The following is a 17806-nucleotide window of genomic DNA, read 5'->3' as shown; positions in this document are numbered from 1 at the left end:
GGACTAGTGGTCCGGTTCCCACCTACATATGCGCCGGAGGATAATACTGTCTTCCAAGACCAGAATCTCACTCCTGTGGTGGCTGCACTTCTCTCACCTCCTAAAGGGTCGCAGGTTCGGAATCCAGGGATGGATCCTAAAAACCACGGATGCAAGCCTCCGAGGCAGGGGAGCAGTCACACAGGGGGAAAATTTCCAAGGAAGATGGACAAATCAGGAAACTTGTCTCCACATACATGTTCTGGAGGTAAGGGCCATTTACAACGGCCTTCTACAAGTGGAACATCTTCTTCGAGGTCTGCCTGTACTGATCCAGTCGGACAATGTAACAGCAGTAGCGTACATAAACCGTCAGGGTGGAACAAAAAGGAAGAGCGGCGATGGCAGAAGCCACAAAGATTTTCCGCTGGGCGGAAATAACATACAAGCGTTCTGTCAGCGATCTTCATTCCAGGAGTGGACAACTAGGAAGCAGACTTCCTCAACAGGCACAATCTCCGTCCAGAATAGGGGGGCCTCCACCAAGAAGTCTTTGCGGAAGTGACAAGTCGTTGGGGAGTTCCTCAAGCAGACGTGATGGCATCTCGTCTCAACAAGAAGCTTCAGAGATTGTTCCAGGTCGAGAGACCCTCAAGCAATAGCAGTGGATGCACTGGTGACACCGTGGGTGTTTCAGTCGGTGTATGTATTCCCTCAGCTTCCTCTCATTCCAAAAGTTCTAAAGATCATAAGAAGAACGAGGGTTCGAGCAATCCTCGTTGTCCCAGACTGGCCAAGCAGAGCTTGGTATCCAGATCTTCAGGAATTACTCATAGGAGATCCCTGGCCTCTTCCTCTGCGCGAGGACCTACTAAGGCAGGGGCCGTGCGTGTATCAAGGCTTTCCGTGGCTACATTTGACGGCATGGCTGTTGAGCACAAAATCCTAGCCGTGAGGGTATTCCCAGTGAAGTTGTTACCACACTTATTCAAGCCAGAGAAAGGGTAACGTCTAAACATTACCACCGTATTTGGAGAAAATATGTTTCTTGGTGTGACTCCAAGAAGGCTCCTACGGAAGAGTTTCAGCTAGGATGTTTTCCCCATTTTCTACAAGCAGGTGTGGATGCGGGCCTAAAATTGGGCTCAATTAAGATACAGATTTCAGCCTTATCGGTTTCTTTCAGAAACTATTGGCCTCCCTTCCAGAAGTTCAGACTTTGGTGAAAGGCGTGTTGCACATCCAACCTCCATTTGTGGCTCCTGTGGCACCGTGGGATCTTAATGTGGTGTTGCAGTTCCTTCCATCACATTGGTTTGAACCTTTGCAGAAGGTGGAGTTGAAGTTCCTCACTTGGAAAGTAGTCATCCTGTTGGCCTTGGCATCTGCAAGGCAGGTGTCTGAGTTAGCGGCCTTGTCTCACAAGAGCCCTTATTTGATCTTCCATGAAGGTAGAGCTGAATTGAGGACACGTCATCAATTTCTACCGAAGGTGGTTTCCTCTTTCTACATGAACCAACCTATTGTGGTGCCTGTGGCCACTGACACCTTCATTGAGTCAAAGTTTCTAGATGGTCAGAGCTTTGAAGATTTATGTCGCCAGACCGGCTCAGATTAGGAAAACAGAGGCTCTGTTTGTCCGGTTTGCTCCCAACAAGATTGGGTGCCCTGCTTCCAAGCAGACTATTGCACGCTGGATCTGTGGTACGATTCAGCATGCTCATTCCACGGCTGGAGTGCCGTTACCGGAATCGGTGAGGGCCCATTCTACTAGAAAGGTGGGCTCGTCCTGGGCGGCTTCCAGAGATAGGTCTCGGCATTGCAACTTTGCCGAGCAGCTACTTGGCAAACACTTTTGCTAAGTTTTACAAGTTTGGTACATTGGCCGATTATGACCTCAAGTTTGGTCATTCGGTACTGCAGAGTCATTCGCACTCTCCCGCCCGTTGTAAAGCTTTGGTATAACCCCATGGTTCTGACTGTGACCCCAGCATCCTCTAGGACGTATGAGAAAATAGGATTTTAATACCTACCGGTAAATCCTTTTCTCTTAGTCTGTAGAGGATGCTGGGCGCCCGTCCCAGTGCGTACTGCATCTGCAGTTGTTAATTGTGGTTACACACATGTTGTGTTAAGGTTCTTGTCAGCATGTTGCTGCAATCGTTCATGCCGTTGGCTTGTATTCTGTTGAATGCCACGTTCTGCGGCATGCTTGAGGTGTGAGCTGGTAAGATGCTTACCGTGGTTTAACAATAAATCCTTTCCTCGAAATGTCCGTCTCCCTGGGCACAGTTCCTATAACTGGAGTCTGGAGGAGGGTCATAGAGGGAGGAGCCAGTTCACACCCTTTGAAAGTCTTAAAGTGCCCATGTCTCCTGCGGATCCTGTCTATACTCCATGGTTCTGAATGTGACCCCAGCATCCTCTACAGACTAAGAGAAAAGGATTTACCGGTAGGTATTAAAATCCTATTTTTACCTGTTTACTTTGTAAAGCTAAATTGCCAAATAGTCACACACAGCCAAATGTGCTGTGTGCAGCATGTGAGGCTGAGGACCAAGGTCAGCACACATCCAAAGTTGAGGCATGAATGGGCTAGAGTCATGGCTTACTGCATTGTAGAACTTAACCGTGTGTTGGCACATTAGTTTGAGGTAGGTGCTTTGTCCTACTCTTGTCCTAGGATTGGTCTCCAGCTCCCGTTCCACCTCCATCGCAGTATAGTGACTTAGCGGGTCCTTCCCAGGTGCCACTAAGAGCCTGGAATACTTAGACAAGTCTCTAGGATTTTTTTTTCTGGGTGTCCCCATTGCGCACTTTATCAAAACCATGGTTACACCTACTAATTCTTTGTCCTTTTAATGATAGTACTGTTAGTGAGGCCATGTTTAAATCTATTTTCTCTAACGTCCTAGAGGATGCTGCGGACTCCGTAAGGACCATGGGGAATAGACGGGCTCCGCAGGAGATAGGGCACTTTAAGAAAGCTTTGGATTCTGGGTGTGCACTGGCTCCTCCCTCTATGTCCCTCCTCCAGACCTCAGTTTTACACTGTGCCCAGAGCGAGATGGGTGCACTGCAGGGAGCTCCCCGGAGTTCTCTGCCTAAGAAGCATTTTTGTTTGGATTTTTTCTGGCAACAGGCTCCCTGCATCGAGGGACTGAGGAGAGAGGGGCAGACCTTCTTAATTGATAGGCTCTGCTTCCTCGGCTACTGGACACCATTAGCTCCAGAGGGGGTGAACGCAGGTTCTTACTGGGCGTCCACCCCCAGAGCCGCGCCGCCGTTCTCCTCACAGAGCCAGAAGAAACGAAGTCAGAAGACGTCTCAGGCGGCAGAAGCCTTCAGAGCTTCACTGAGGTAACGCACAGCACTGCAGCTGTGCGTCATTGCACCCATACACCTCACACACTCCGGTCACTGTAAGGGTGCAGGGCGCAGGGGGGGCGCCCTGGGCAGCAATATAACACCTCTCTTGTGGCAAAAGACAATATACATGTACAGGTGGGCACTGTACATGTATATAAAAGAGCCCCCGCCATTTTTTAATAACTTTGAGCGGGACTGAAGCCCGCCGCCGAGGGAGCGGGGCTTCTCCCTCAGCACTCACCAGCGCCATTTTCTCTCCACAGCACCGCTTAGAGGAAGCTCCCCGTACTCTCCCCTGCTTACACACGGTGAAAGGGTGTTTAAAAGAGAAGGGGGGGGGGGGCACATAATTGGCGGTTAACATACTATACAGTGCTGCTGGGGAAAAACATTTTGTGTTGGTCTCCAGGGTCATTGCGCTGGGGTGTGTGCTGGCATACTCTCTCTCTGTCTCTCCAAAGGGCCTTAAAGGGGATACTGTCTTCAGAAAAGAGTTTCCCTGTGTGTGTGTGAAGTGTGTCGCTACGCGTGTGTAGACATGTTTGACGAGGAAGGCTAGCTTAATGTGGAGGGGGAGTGCTTGAATGTCATATCGCCGTCGGCAGCGCCGACACAGGAATGGATGGATATGCTGAACGTCTTAAATGCAAATGTCAATCTATTGCATAAAAGATTAGACAAGGCTGAAGCTAGGGATCAGTCAGGTAGCCAGACCGTGCCTGTCCCTGTGGCGCCAGGACCTTCGGGGCCTCAGAAGCGCACCATATCCCAGATCGATGACACAGATAACGACACGGATACTGACTCTAGTGTCGACTATGAAGATGCAAAAGGTATTCGGTACATGATTATTCCCATTAAAGAGGTTTTGCATATTACTGAGGAACCCCCTGTCCCTGACACGAGGGTACACATGTATAAAGGGAAAAAGCCTGAGGTCACCTTTCCGTCCTCATTTGAGCTGAGCGAATTGTGCGAAAAGGCTTGGGAATCTCCAGATAGGAGACCACAAGTTCCCAAAAGGATTCTTATGGCGTATCCTTTTCCACAAACGGATAGGATACGATGGGAATCTTCGCCTAAAGTAGACAAGGCGCTGACACGCTTATCCAAAAAGGTGGCACTGCCTTCGCAGGATACGGCTTCCCTCAAGGATCCTGCTGATCGCAGACAGGAAATTACCATGAAGCACATTTACACTCATTCCGGTACTATTGTTAGACCGGCTATGGCGTCGGCCTGGGTTTGTAGTGCTGTCGTGGCATGGGCAGATTCCTTATCTACGGAGCTTGACACCTTAGATAGGGATGCCATTTTAATGACCATAGAGCATATCAGGGAGGCTGCCTTGTATATGAGAGATGCTCAGAGACATTTGTTTACTAAGCTCCAGAATAAACGCTATGTCTATTTCTGCTGGGCGGCTCTTGTGGACCTGACAGTGGACGGGAGACGCCGATTCAAAGCGGCATATGGAGTCCTTGCCTTACAAGGGGGAGGAGTTGTTTGGAGACTGCCTCTCGGACCTTGTCTCTACTGCTACGGCTGGTAAGTCAAATTTCTTACCTTATGTCCCCCCGCAGCATACAAAAAAGGCACCTCTTTATCAAATGCAGTCCTTTCGTTCCAATAAGAGCAAGAAGGTACGGGGATCGTCCTTTGTTGCCAGAGAAAAAGGCAAGGGAAAAAGGCTGCACACAGCTAGTTCCCAGGAGCAGAAGTCCTCTCCTGCATCTGCAAAGTCCACCGCATGACGCTGGGGCTTCCCGGGGGGAGGCAGATCTAGTGTGGGCTCGTCTTCGGTTTTTCAGCCACGTCTGGGTTCGCTCGCAGGTGGATCCCTGGGCATTAGAGATTGTTTCTCAGGGATACAGGCTGGAATTCAAAGACTTGCCTCCTCGCCGGTTTTTCAAATCGGCTCTGCCGGCTTCCCCATCAGAGAGGGAGCTAGTGTTGGCAGCAATCCAAAAATTGTATATTCAACAGGTGATTATCACAGTTCCTCATCTCCAGCAAGGAGAGGGATATTACTCAACCCTGTTTGTGGTCCCGAAACTAGACGGTTCGGTCAGACCCATTTTAAATCTAAAATCCTTGAACCTGTACTTGAAAAGGTTCAAGTTCAAAATGGAATCACTCAGGGCGGTCATCGCCAGCCTGGAAGGGGGGGGGGGGGGGGGGATTGGATGGTGTCCCTGGAAATAACGGATGCTTACCTTCATGTTCCGATATTCCCCCCTCACCAGGCGTTCCTGAGATTTGCAGTACAGGACTGTCACTACCAATTTCAGACGTTGCCGTTTGGGCATTCCACGGCCCTGAGAATTTTCACCAAGGTAATGGCAGAAATGATGGTGTTCCTGCGCAGGCAGGGTGTCACAATTATCCTATACTTGGACGATCTCCTCATAAAGGCGAGATCTCGGGAGAAGTTGCTGGACAGCGTGTCTCTGTCCATGAAGACGTTGCAGTTACATGGCTGGATTCTCAATATACTGAAGTCCCAGCTAGTCCCTACAACACGTCTGACCTTTTTGGGCCTGATTCTAGACACAGACCAGAAAAAGGTTTTTCTTCCGATCGAAAAGGTTCAGGAGCTCATAGCCCTGGTCAGGAACCTATTAAAGCCAAAAAAGGTTTCGGTGCATCATTGCACACGGGTTCTGGGGAAGATGGCAGCTTCATACGAGGCCATCCCCTTCGGCAGGTTCCATGCGAAGACTTTTCAATGGGACCTCTTGGAGAAGTGGTCAGGGTCCCATTTACAAATGCATCAAAGGATCACCCTGTCTCCCAGGACCAGGGTATCTCTCCTGTGGTGGCTGCACAGTGCTCACCTACTAGAGGGTCGCAGATTCGGCATTGAGGACTTGGGTCCTGGTGACCACGGACGCAAGTCTCCGAGGCTGGGGAGCAGTCACACTGGGAAGAAATTTCCAAGGTCTCTGGACAAATCTAGAGACTTGTCTCCACATCAACGTCCTGGAGTTGAGGGCCATATACAACGCCCTGCGTCAAGCGGAGGAATTGCTTCGGGAAAAAACGGTTCTGATTCAGTCAGACAATGTCACGGCAGTGGCTCATGTAAATCGCCAAGGCGGAACGCGAAGCAGAGTGGCCATGGCAGAAGCGACCAGGATTCTACGCTGGGCGGAACGCCATGTAAGCGCACTATCAGCAGTGTTCATCCCGGGGGTGGACAACTGCGAGGCGGATTTCCTCAGCAGGCACGACCTGCATCCGGGAGAGTGGGGACTTCATCAAGAAGTCTTCGCACAGATCACGGGTCGGTGGAGGCTGCCTCAAATAGACATGATGGCGTCCCGTCTCAACAAAAAGCTAAAGCGATATTGCGCCAGGTCAAGGGACCCTCAGGCGGTAGCGGTAGACGCTCTGGTGACACCTTGGGTGTTCAGATCGGTCTATGTGTTTCCTCCTCTTCCTCTCATACCCAAGGTGTTGAGAATAGTAAGAATAAGCAGGGTCAGAACAATCCTCATTGTTCCAGATTGGCCACGGAGGACTTGGTATCCGGAGCTGCAAGAGTTGCTCACAGAAGATCCGTGGCCTCTTCCTCTAAGGCAGGACCTGCTGCAGCAGGGGCCCTGTCTGTTCCAAGACTTACCGCGGCTGCGTTTGACGGCATGGCGGTTGAACACCGGATCCTAGCGGAAAAAGGGATTCCGGAGGAGGTCATTCCTACCCTGATCAAGGCTAGGATAGACGTGACGTCGAAACGTTATCACCGTATATGGCGAAAATATGTTTCTTGGTGTGAGGCCAGAGCTGCTCCTACGGAGGAGTTCCAGTTGGGCCGTCTGCTTCACTTCCTTCAAACGGGAGTGAATTTGGTCCTAAAATTAGGGTCCATAAAGGTTCAAATTTCGGCCAAATCCATTTTCTTTCAAAGAGAATTGACTTCTCTTCCTGAAGTACAGACTTTTGTGAAGGGCGTGCTGCATATTCAGCCTCCCTTTGTACCTCCGGTGGCGCCTTGGGACCTAAAACGTGGTATTAAGTTTCCTCAAGTCGCGTTGGTTTGAACCACTCAAAACAGTGGAGTTGAAATACCTCACTTGGAAAGTGGTCATGTTGTTGGCCTTAGCTTCTGCAAGGCGGGTTTCGGAATTGGCGGCTTTATCATATAAAAGCCCATACCTGATTTTTCACGTGGATAGGGCAGAGTTGAGGACTCGTCCTCAATTTCTGCCCAAGGTGGTCTCATCTTTTCATATGAACCAACCTATTGTCGTGCCTGTGGCTACACGGGACTTGGAGGATTCCGAGTTCCTGGATGTGGTCCAGGCTTTGAAGATTTATGTGACCAGAACAGCTAGGATCAGGAAGACCGAAGCTCTGTTTGTTCTGTATGCGGCCAACAAGGTTGGCGCTCCTGCTTCAAGGCAGACTATTGCTCGCTGGATCTGTAACACGATTCAGCAGGCGCATTCTTCGGCAGGATTGCCATTGCCTAAATCGGTTAAGGCCCATTCCACTAGGAAGGTGGGCTCCTCTTGGGCGGCTGCCCGGGGGGTCTCGGCACTACAACTGTGCCGAGCTGCTACTTGGTCGGGGTCAAACACCTTTGCAAAGTTCTATAAGTTTGATACCCTGGCTGAGGAGGACCTCCTGTTTGCTCAATCGGTGCTGCAGAGTCATCCGCACTCTCCCGCCCGTTTGGGAGCTTTGGTATAATCCCCATGGTCCTTACGGAGTCCCCAGCATCCTCTAGGACGTTAGAGAAAAGAAGATTTTACTTACCGGTAAATCTATTTCTCGTAGTCCGTAGAGGATGTTGGGCGCCCGTCCCAAGTGCGGACTTCTTCTGCAAGACTTGTATATAGTTATTGCTTACATAAGGGTTATGTTATAGTTGATCGGGTTTGAACCGAGGCTATGTTATTGTTCATACTGTTAACTGGGTAGTTTATCACAAGTTATTTGGTGTGATTGGTGTGGCTGGTATGAATCTTGCCCTTAGATTTACAAAAATCCTTTCCTCGTACTGTTCATCTTTTCTGGGCACAGTTTCTCTAACTGAGGTCTGGAGGAGGGACATAGAGGGAGGAGCCAGTGCACACCCAGAATCCAAAGCTTTCTTAAAGTGCCCTATCTCCTGTGGAGCCCGTCTATTCCCTATGGTCCTTACGGAGTCCCCAGCATCCTCTACGGACTACGAGAAATAGATTTACCGGTAAGTAAAATCTTATTTTTAGGTTTGCAGCAGCATTTATTAGGCCTCTCTTGGCTGTGGCTTGGGTGAAGGTGGCCATTGAGTCACGGTCTGATCAGTTGGTTTACAGTCTCCAATCTAATGTTCCTTGTGCTGAACTTTTTCCCTTGGTGGATCATAAGGAAAAGCGGTTAATCAACTGCCTTGTGTCTGGCCCAGTCTATGAAATGACAGAACATTAGTTTCTTAGAGCAACTTCTCCACTTTATCTCTCTCTGAGGCTTGATACATCTCCCTTTAAGTGAATAGGCTTCATTTAAGACCTTAACTCCAAAGTTGTGGTCCAGCATATCTTATGACTGTGCAGCAATGATGAGCTGAGACTTATGTCTACATTAATGTTTTAATGTGCTTGTTTTGTTTTAGACCATCCAATTATGATGGGATTTGAGCCCTTGGTCAACCAGCGGTTGCTTCCTCCAACTTTTCCTCGTTATGCAAAAATAATTAAGAAAGAAGAGATGGTGAATTATTTTTATAAATTAATAGATAGAATTAAAACGGTGTGTGAAGTCGTCAACTTATGTAACCTTCACAGTATTTTGGTAAGTTTACTGCTTAATACAGACCACTGTTTTTGGTTCAGGGTAAAGGCCCCCATCCACTAGTCAGATTTGGGCAGTTTTCTTCAGATTTTGATGCATCTGACCGTCATATATCTGAAGAAAAGTGTCACATTGGATGCCAGGGTCTGATCCGATTCCTGTGACGCTCCCGGGAGAGTTCAAGAGAAATCTGATGCTATCTGCAGTTCAGACAAGTCTGAGTAGTGGATGGCCACCTTAAGCATGAACCTTAAAATACTGTATTGCATTGCTTTTCCTTGTACTAGTTAGTTTGTTTCTAATTTCTGGATCATCTTCAGCATTTTTCTTGAGTGATTCGATTGCTGTTGGCTAGATGAAATATTTAAGAGAACATTTTACATAACAATCTGTTTCTTATGAACTAGATTTATTTTGAATTAATGGTTATTTTAACCAAATATATTGCATATAAATTAGCTCTAGCTCTCTGTAATTTTATATCCAGAAGTGTACTACTCCTCACCTGCCCTGTAAAACTGCTATACAGTCTCTTCCATTGACTATACTGATTGCCAGTTTACGCACAAACTGGCTTTTCTATTTATTGTACGTTTTAGGTTTATGGTTGAGGTGCCATAAAGATACATTTTTATTTTTGCATATATAGTGTACTTGTCCCTTTATCCCACAGTATTAAATACAAAATAATTTAGCGAAATTTATTAAGTTCTCATATATAACTGGATCCCATAATTTTTCTTTTTAGATCTTGGTGATCTCTCTCTGCATCTCCTGTATAATCTCGTGCACCTTTATGTATAGCGAAGGACTTCATTCATATTTACTGGAATAATTAATAACGGATACTGCAAGTTAATGCACTGATCCCAGAGCCTGCACATCTCTGCCCTTCAGATGAGAACCAGAAGCATGTAGGATTTTCTTGTGCTTTAGATGTCATATACATATCATGTGTGCTTCTGAGGTGTGCAGGCACTGAAATCAGTGTTCCTGGTGACTTTGCTATTTTCACAGTTGTTGCCCCTATTAGTACTGGTTTGCAAAACTAAAACACCAATTGACCTCAGATTTTTGTTTGCGGCCCCATAGGATTACGCACAAAAAAAATGCGAGTCCGGGTTGAGATTGGGCCGTGAGGGGGAGAATTGTGATGCCGCTGTTGTCTTTCAGTGCTGCTGCAACGGCAACTTGCCCCTGCATGGTTAATTGGATTGAACCCATAGTGTTAATACACTTACCATTAGTGTGTTTAAAAATGTTGCTAATTTCTAGTTGTTCCAGCTCTAAAAGGTATTTGATTTTTTGTGTGTTACATTTACTAATAGTACTAAATTGTTTCCTAGGATTTTTTCTGTGAATTCAGTGAACAATCTCCTTGTGTACTTTCAAGATCTCTCCTGCAGGTAAATGTTGTCTCTCATATCTTTCTCATTTATTTTTTTAAATATATTATCAGACAGTTGATGTTTTTACAACTTCCTGATAAAGCATTAAGTCCAACAATCACACTGTCAAATGAGCTGCTGTTATAATCCTGTAAAATGTAGTTGTTATAAGTATGATCTAATAGCTGACTCAAGCTAATGCTATATTTAATTGGCAATATAGCAATTACTACACTCAGAGTAAGAGACTTTTCTATATGAAGTTCTAACTTGTACGTGGTGACAGAACCAGAATGGAGAAAAGCCTGGTAATGGACTGCAAACAGGACTGTGGCATGGGAAGTACCCAGAATAATATATTGAATAGTAACATATCCCCACAAAAACAGTGTGCTTGCAAATACTCAAATATTAACAAATCTGTATACCGTAATTTTATTAGTGAAAAAAAAAATGAGCAACAGCCATAAAAATTTAAGTCCCAAACATGTTAATTGCGTTTTCTCCTTCATCCACTAGGGGACACTGGAGGATTTTTACGGTGGGGTATAGATGGTGGACCAGTGGGAGCCTGGCACTTTAAATCGTTTAGAATAGTGATTGGCTCCTCCCCTACAAACCAGTTTGAAAAATGTGCCCGATGGAGCCGGCCCTCTCTCTGGGCTTCTCCAGAGATTTTTCTATTTTAAGAAGCTGAGGACAAACAGGCAGCCTACTGCCCCTGTCTGTCTGCACCGAGGGAGCTAACGATGGGACTCTGGCACAGCTTTCTTTAGTCTGCAGCCAGAGCTCCCGGCTACAAGGACATCAGTCCTGGAGGTAATTCCTTAGGAGCTGCATGCAGCATCCTGTAAGGTCCCCACAGCCTGTGCCCAGCCGTTTCAGCTTGGCAGGGGGTGAGTATAGCCTGGAGCTCTGACTAGCAGAGTCTCCGGGAGAAGCACTTCTTAGAGGACACCCTCCCCAGCGCTGGTACGGCGTCCGGCTAGACGCGGCGGTACTACTTAGCCCGCCGCTGCACTGTAAATCTACACTGAGCAGTTAAGAATTTGGCACTTGGAAGCGGGGGGCGGAGCTACGCTCCTGGCGGGTTCTCCTTCCCGGCGTTGCAGCGCCATTACACGCGGCCGCTTACAGCGTCATTCTGGCAGCGGGGCTGGCGTCCTGTCCACGAGACAGCGGCCATCTTCTCACTCACCACTCAGAAGGGACCTCTGGTAGCGTGAGTTACAGGGGAGATATAGAAGAGATGTAATTTTAGTTATATACATACAGAAACACCTGTTGTAGTTGCAGTGTTCTATAGCTATTGTTATAGGGCAGCTGTGACTGTCCCTCTCCTGTATGCTCTCCCTTCTCTAAAGTTCTTTTCTGTTTGTGTGTGAGGGTGTGGTCTGACTTTGACAAGATGACAGGCAGAAGCTATAGTCCTGTAAGAAGTGGTCAGCCAAATTCACACAACAAACTGAGGGTTCCTTGTACTGTGATACATGTGAGTCAGCAAACCCAATGGAAAGTCTTGCCTCTATGCAGGACCCCACTCCTACTTGGTTAGCTCAGCTGGCTGGGGTCATGTTTGATCTTTCTGCAGAACTGGCTGCTTCTCGTAAGGATAGAGAAGCATCCAGGTAACAGGTTTCGCTACCCGAACCAGATTGGGCACAAAGTTTAGCCAAATGAGTAGAGGGTTTCAGAAAAATTTATGGGGGCGTCTAAATTTCTGCTGCGGGGTACACTGGGCTCCACAAAGATTAACATCGGGGGTGTAGAGTAGGATATTGATCCGAGGCACCAACAGGCTCAAAGCTTTTGACTGTTCCCAAGATGCACAGCGTCGCCTCCTCTATAACCCCGCCTCCATGCCAGGGAGCTCAGTTTGTAAGTTGGCGCCTTGCAGTATGCAGGCACTTTACAGGTGGCTGCCTTAAGCAGCCTTTTTCAGAGTTTTTTTTGCTAAAAACTGAACAGTAATCTGTTTAAAGACTTCAAGGGCTGCTGCTGGCAAAGTCTTAGAGACTTTCCAGCGTGCAGCTCCATCACCCCCAGCGGCGCTGTATACTCCCGCGCCGGGGTTGCCGGGTCACTGCAGCAGAGACGCAGGCTTCTTCCGAAATGTGAGTCACATACACGCTGCCGTCTCCCGGATCGCGGGGCCGCAGACAAGGGGGAGGTAAGGGGCTTCTGTGCATCACTTTACCGCGATCCAGCGCGGCCGTGGGAGGCGGGCCGCGCGCTGGCGTGGACACCGAGTACTGGGCAGCTGCTCAACTAGCCACCAGGGTATTATTTTGGGCACAGGTCAGGGGGATTTAGTACCAATTCCCCCATTGTTAGTTCTGCCCGCACACCCGGTGGGGATGCCAGCAGGGGGAACAGGCCGGACCTGAGGCCCCTCCCCCCAGCCCCAGGGCGCCATTTATACAATGTTCCCGCCCTTGAGCTGCTTCCTTCTCCTTCACTCCTGGTCAGCGGCCATTACTGATAGAGCCTTGCTGTTCCTGGGATTGCTGGGGCAAATCCTCCTCTGTGGAACCGCCTGACTGCCAGTGCTGTGCTTCCTACAGGACACTTGAGTATTCTACCTGTCACTGGGACTGTGTTTGTTAAGAAAGAGTGCATACATTCAGGGTTGTGTGGTACAAACACCCTGTGATATACATCCAGTGCTTACTGTGTTTGTTATATCTATAGTTATCACATATAGCCATACTGAGTATTACTTTGTATTGCTAGTCCAGTGCAGTTTATGGTACATAATTTCTGCATGGTAAATTTGTGACTATATATATATATATATATGTGTGTGTGCATGTAGCTGCTGCGTGGTTGCCTTATTGCAGGGTATTTTACTCAGTGGGCTATTCCTATATTGCTATACCTGAGGGGGCCAAGTGTTTTAGGTTTTTCTGTATTTAATATAGGATTGTATCACAAGATATACATTTGGGGTATTTTTGCTTGTGATTTATTGTCACCATATATTCTATATCTCTTGAACTCCCGGTCTGTGCCATCTTAGGCTTCTATTCTGAGAGTTCTTGCCAGGTATAGTGCTGCTACACCTTGTACCGGGTTGCCCATTACTGTGCACATAGTTATGTCTGCTACACGTGGCAACGACGTTGGGGCCTCTCCCACACTGCGTGGTAGTGAGGCCGCAGACGTAATGGAGGATAATATGGCAGCTGAGAGTTCAGGTTCATTACCCCTCAGTGGGTCAGTAGCGCTTCGGGTTTCACAGGACCCACCTTGGGCTACATTCTCCACATTGTTAAACACGCTTGTGACTAGATTGGCGCCCCCTGTGGGACCACCTGTGCCACTGCAACAGTTTATGGTCCCTGCTGTGAACCTGCCATGGGCGGATCAGCTTTCCACTCAGTTACAGAATTTGAACCGATCTATGACTAAATCTAAGTGTCACCCTCGCCCGCCTAAGACTAAGTCGTCTTCTAAACGGGCCATTACCTCCTCCCAGTCCACGGCTCTAACCGTCACATCCTCTGAGGAGGACGATGCATATACTGACCCCCCTGACACTGATAATGATGTTTCAGATGGGGAAGGGAAGTCATCCGTGGATGTCTCGGATTTGATTGAGGTGATGCGGCTCATTCTTCAGGTGTCTGATGATTCTGAGCCTGAAACTGTCTCCAAGAAACCGGATAGGTTTAAGCGTAAGAAGGTGGTTAAACAGGTTTTACCCTATTCTAAACACCTGGTTGACATACGTCAGGAATCCTGGGAAAATCCTGGGACAAAGTTTACACCGAATAAGAAACTGTTGGCTCGCTATCCTCTCTCTGCGGGGGTGTGTAAAAATTGGGAAACCCCACCGCCTGTAGATTCTCATATGGCGCGAGTGGTAGTTTCCTCTGCTTTGCCAGTAACTACCGTCACCCATCTGAAGGAACCGACGGATCGTCGTGTGGAGGGCTGTTTAAAAGCGATTTATACCCTTTCGGGGGCTGTACAAAGGCCAACTATTGCAGCGACTAGGGCTGCTGAAGCTGTTGAGGCGTGGGCTCAGGACCTCGAGGCGGAACTGTCTTCCGATGCGTCTGAGCATGCTCGACAATGTCTCTCGTATATTGGGGGTCATTCCGAGTTGATCGCTAGCTGCCGTTGTTCGCAGCGCAGCGATCAGGCTAAAAAGCGGCACTTCTGCGCATGCGCGAAGTACTTTCACAAAAGCCGATGCAGTTTCACACAAGATCTAGCGACGCTTTTCAGTCGCACTGCTGACCGCTGAGTGATTGACAGAAATGGGGCGTTTCTGGGAGGTAACTGACCGTTTTCAGGGAGTGTGCTGAAAAACGCAGGCGTGTCAGATACAAATGCAGGCGTGCCTGGAGAAACGCGGGCGTGGCTGGCCGAACGTAGGGCGCGTTTGTGACGTCAAAACAGGAACTAAATAGTCTGCAGTGATCGCAAGCTAGAAGTAGGTATGTAGCTACTCAGAAACTACTCGAAAATATTTTGTAGCCGTTCCTGCGATCCTTTCGTTCGCACTTTTGCTAAGCTAAGATACACTCCCAAAGGGCAGCGGCTTAGCGTTTGCATGGCTGCTAAAAGCAGCTAGCGAGCGAACAACTCGGAATGAGGGCCATTGCCACGGCTTCTCTGTACCTTAAGGAGGCGGCCTCCGATGCCTACTGCATCCGTTTTGGCCAGACATATCCTTTGGTTGAGATCCTGGTCAGTGGATTTTGATTCCAAGAAAACCCTGGAGGTGCTTCCTTTCAAAGGAGACATTCTCTGTGGAGAAAACCTAAATAAGATTGTGGCTGATCTGGCTACTGCTAAAACAGCTATCCTACCTAGTACGGCTTCTTCCGCACAGAAGGCTAAAAGTACTTTCTCTTACGTCCTAGAGGATGCTGGGGACTCCGTAAGGACCATGGGGTATAGACGGGCTCCGCAGGAGACATGGGTACTATAAAGAACTTTAGAATGGGTGTGCACTGGCTCCTCCCCCTGTGCCCCTCCTCCAGACCTCAGTTAGATCCTGTGCCCAGAGGAGACTGGGTGCATTACAGGGGAGCTCTCCTGAGTTTCTCTGAAAAAGAATTTTGTTAGGTTTTTTATTTTCAGGGAGCACTGCTGGCAAGGGTGAGTATACGAAGAAAGAAGACTTCAAAGGCGGCTGAAGACTTCAGATCTTCTATGAGGTAACGCTGCGTGCCATTGCTCCCACACACTACACACACTGCAGGCACGGATGGGTGCAGGGCGCAGGGGGGGGGGGCGGCGCCCTGGGCAGCAATAAACCTCTAGGACTGGCTCATATGAATATATAGGCTGCGGAGGCAATATATTTTATAATCCCCCGCCAGTATAAATAAATTTGAGCGGGACCGAAGCCCGCCGCTGAAGGGGCGGAGCTTGATCTCACAGCACTAACCAGCGCCATTTTCTCCACAGCACACTGCAGAAGCTGGCTCCCCGGACTCTCCCCTGCTGAACACTGTGACAGAGGGCAAAAAAAGAGGGGGGGGGGCACTTGTAAGGCGCAGTGAGTGTATAGATTTATCTATATGAATATATAAAAGCGCTGTTTATCTGGGAATTTTGTTTCCAGTGTTATTGGCGCCGGGTGTGTGCTGGCTTACTCTCTATCTGTCTCTCCAAAGGGCCTTATCGGGGGAACTGTGTGTATATATATATATATATATATATATATATATATATATATATATATATATATATATACAATCCCTGTGAGTGTGGGGGGTCTCGGTACGCCTGTGTCGGCATGTCTGAGGCGGAAGGCTCTTCTAGAGAGGAGGTGGAGCAGATGATTGTGGTGTCTCAGTCGGCAACGCCGACACCTGATTGGTTGGACATGTGGAATGTTTTAATTGCAAATGTGACCTTGTTACATAAGAGATGTGACCTTGTTAAGAGATTGGACAAAGCAGATTCCAGGGATAATACGGGGAGTCAATCAATGGCTTTGACGGTGTCACAGGGTCCTTCAGGGTCTCAAAAACGTCCCCTATCCCAAATAGCAGACACTGATACCGACACGGATTCTGACTCCAGTGTCGACTACGATGATTCAAGGCTACACCCAAGGGTGGGCAAAAGTATTAATTATATGATTATTGCAATAAAAGATTTTTTGCATATCACAGATGACCCCTCTGTCCCTGACACGAGGGTACACATGTTTAAGGAAAAGAAACCTGAGGTAACATTTCCCCCATCGCATGAGCTGAATGCGTTATTTGAAAAAGCTTGGGAAACTCCAGACAAAAAACTGCAGATTCCCAAAAGAGTTCTTATGGCGTATCATTTCCCGGCACAGGACATGGTACGGTGGGAATCCTCACCCAGGGTGGATAAAGCTTTGATGCACTTATCCAAAAAGGTGGCGCTACCGTCCCCAGACACGGCAGCTCTCAAAGATCCTGCTGATTGCAGACAGCAAACGACTTTAAAATCAATTTATACACATACTGGTGCTTTACTCAGACCGGCTATAGCATCGGCTTGGGTCTGTAGCGTGGTAGCAGCTTGGACAGATACCTTGTCAGCTGATCTTGATACCCTAGATAGGGATACCATTTTGTTGACCTTAGGTCACATCAAAGACGCAGTCTTATATATGAGAGACGTCGGACTACTAGGTTCAAGGGCCAACGCGATGGCGGTTTTGGCTAGGCGAGCACTGTGGACCCGCCAATGGACGGGTGATGCCGACTCAAAGAGGCATATGGAAGTTTTACCTTACAAGGGTGAGGTTTTATTTGGGGATGGTCTCGCGGACCTAGTTTCCACAGCTACTGCGGGTAAATCTACCTTTTTGCCTTATGTTCCCCCACAGCAAAAGAAAACTCCTCAGTATCAGATGCAGTCCTTTCGGTCGCATAAGTCCAGAAGAGGTCGGGGCTCTTCCTTCCTCGCCAGAGATAAGGGTAGAGGGAAGAGAATGCCTGCTACGGCCAGTTCCCAGGAACAGAAGTCCTCCCCGGCTTCTACTAAATCCACCGCATGACGCTGGGGCTCCACTGAGGGAAGCCGCACCGGTGGGGGCACGTCTTCGACTCTTCAGCCACGTCTGGGTTCAGTCGGACGTGGATCCTTGGGCGATGGAAATTGTATCCCAGGCTACAAGCTGGAATTCGAAGACGTGCCTTCTCGTCGATTCTTCAAATCGGCTTTACCAGTTTCTCACCCAGAGAGGGAGATAATTTTAGCTGCAATTCAAAAGCTGTGTCAACAGCAAGTGATTATCAAGGTTCCCCTAACGCAACAGGGGAAGGGGTACTATTCAACCCTATTTGTGG

General features: G+C 48.3%; 1 protein-coding gene across 5 annotated transcripts in view; it reads left to right on the top strand.

The window, feature by feature from the left end:
- Window positions 1–17806, top strand: part of NAA35 (N-alpha-acetyltransferase 35, NatC auxiliary subunit) — a 193834-nt gene that overhangs the window by 62165 nt on the left and 113863 nt on the right. For all 5 annotated transcript variants that reach the window (XM_063913776.1, XM_063913775.1, XM_063913777.1 and 2 more), the window contains 2 exons: window positions 8948–9126; window positions 10473–10532. In XM_063913776.1, coding sequence (XP_063769846.1) covers window positions 8948–9126; window positions 10473–10532 — 239 coding nt within the window. The remainder of the gene's footprint in view (window positions 1–8947; window positions 9127–10472; window positions 10533–17806) is intronic.

Source organism: Pseudophryne corroboree, chromosome 1 (assembly GCF_028390025.1).
Source record: "Pseudophryne corroboree isolate aPseCor3 chromosome 1, aPseCor3.hap2, whole genome shotgun sequence".
NCBI classification, from domain to species: domain Eukaryota; kingdom Metazoa; phylum Chordata; class Amphibia; order Anura; family Myobatrachidae; genus Pseudophryne; species Pseudophryne corroboree.
The sequence above is the reverse complement of the archived record's forward strand: the minus strand, read 5'-3'. Positions and strand labels throughout refer to the sequence as shown.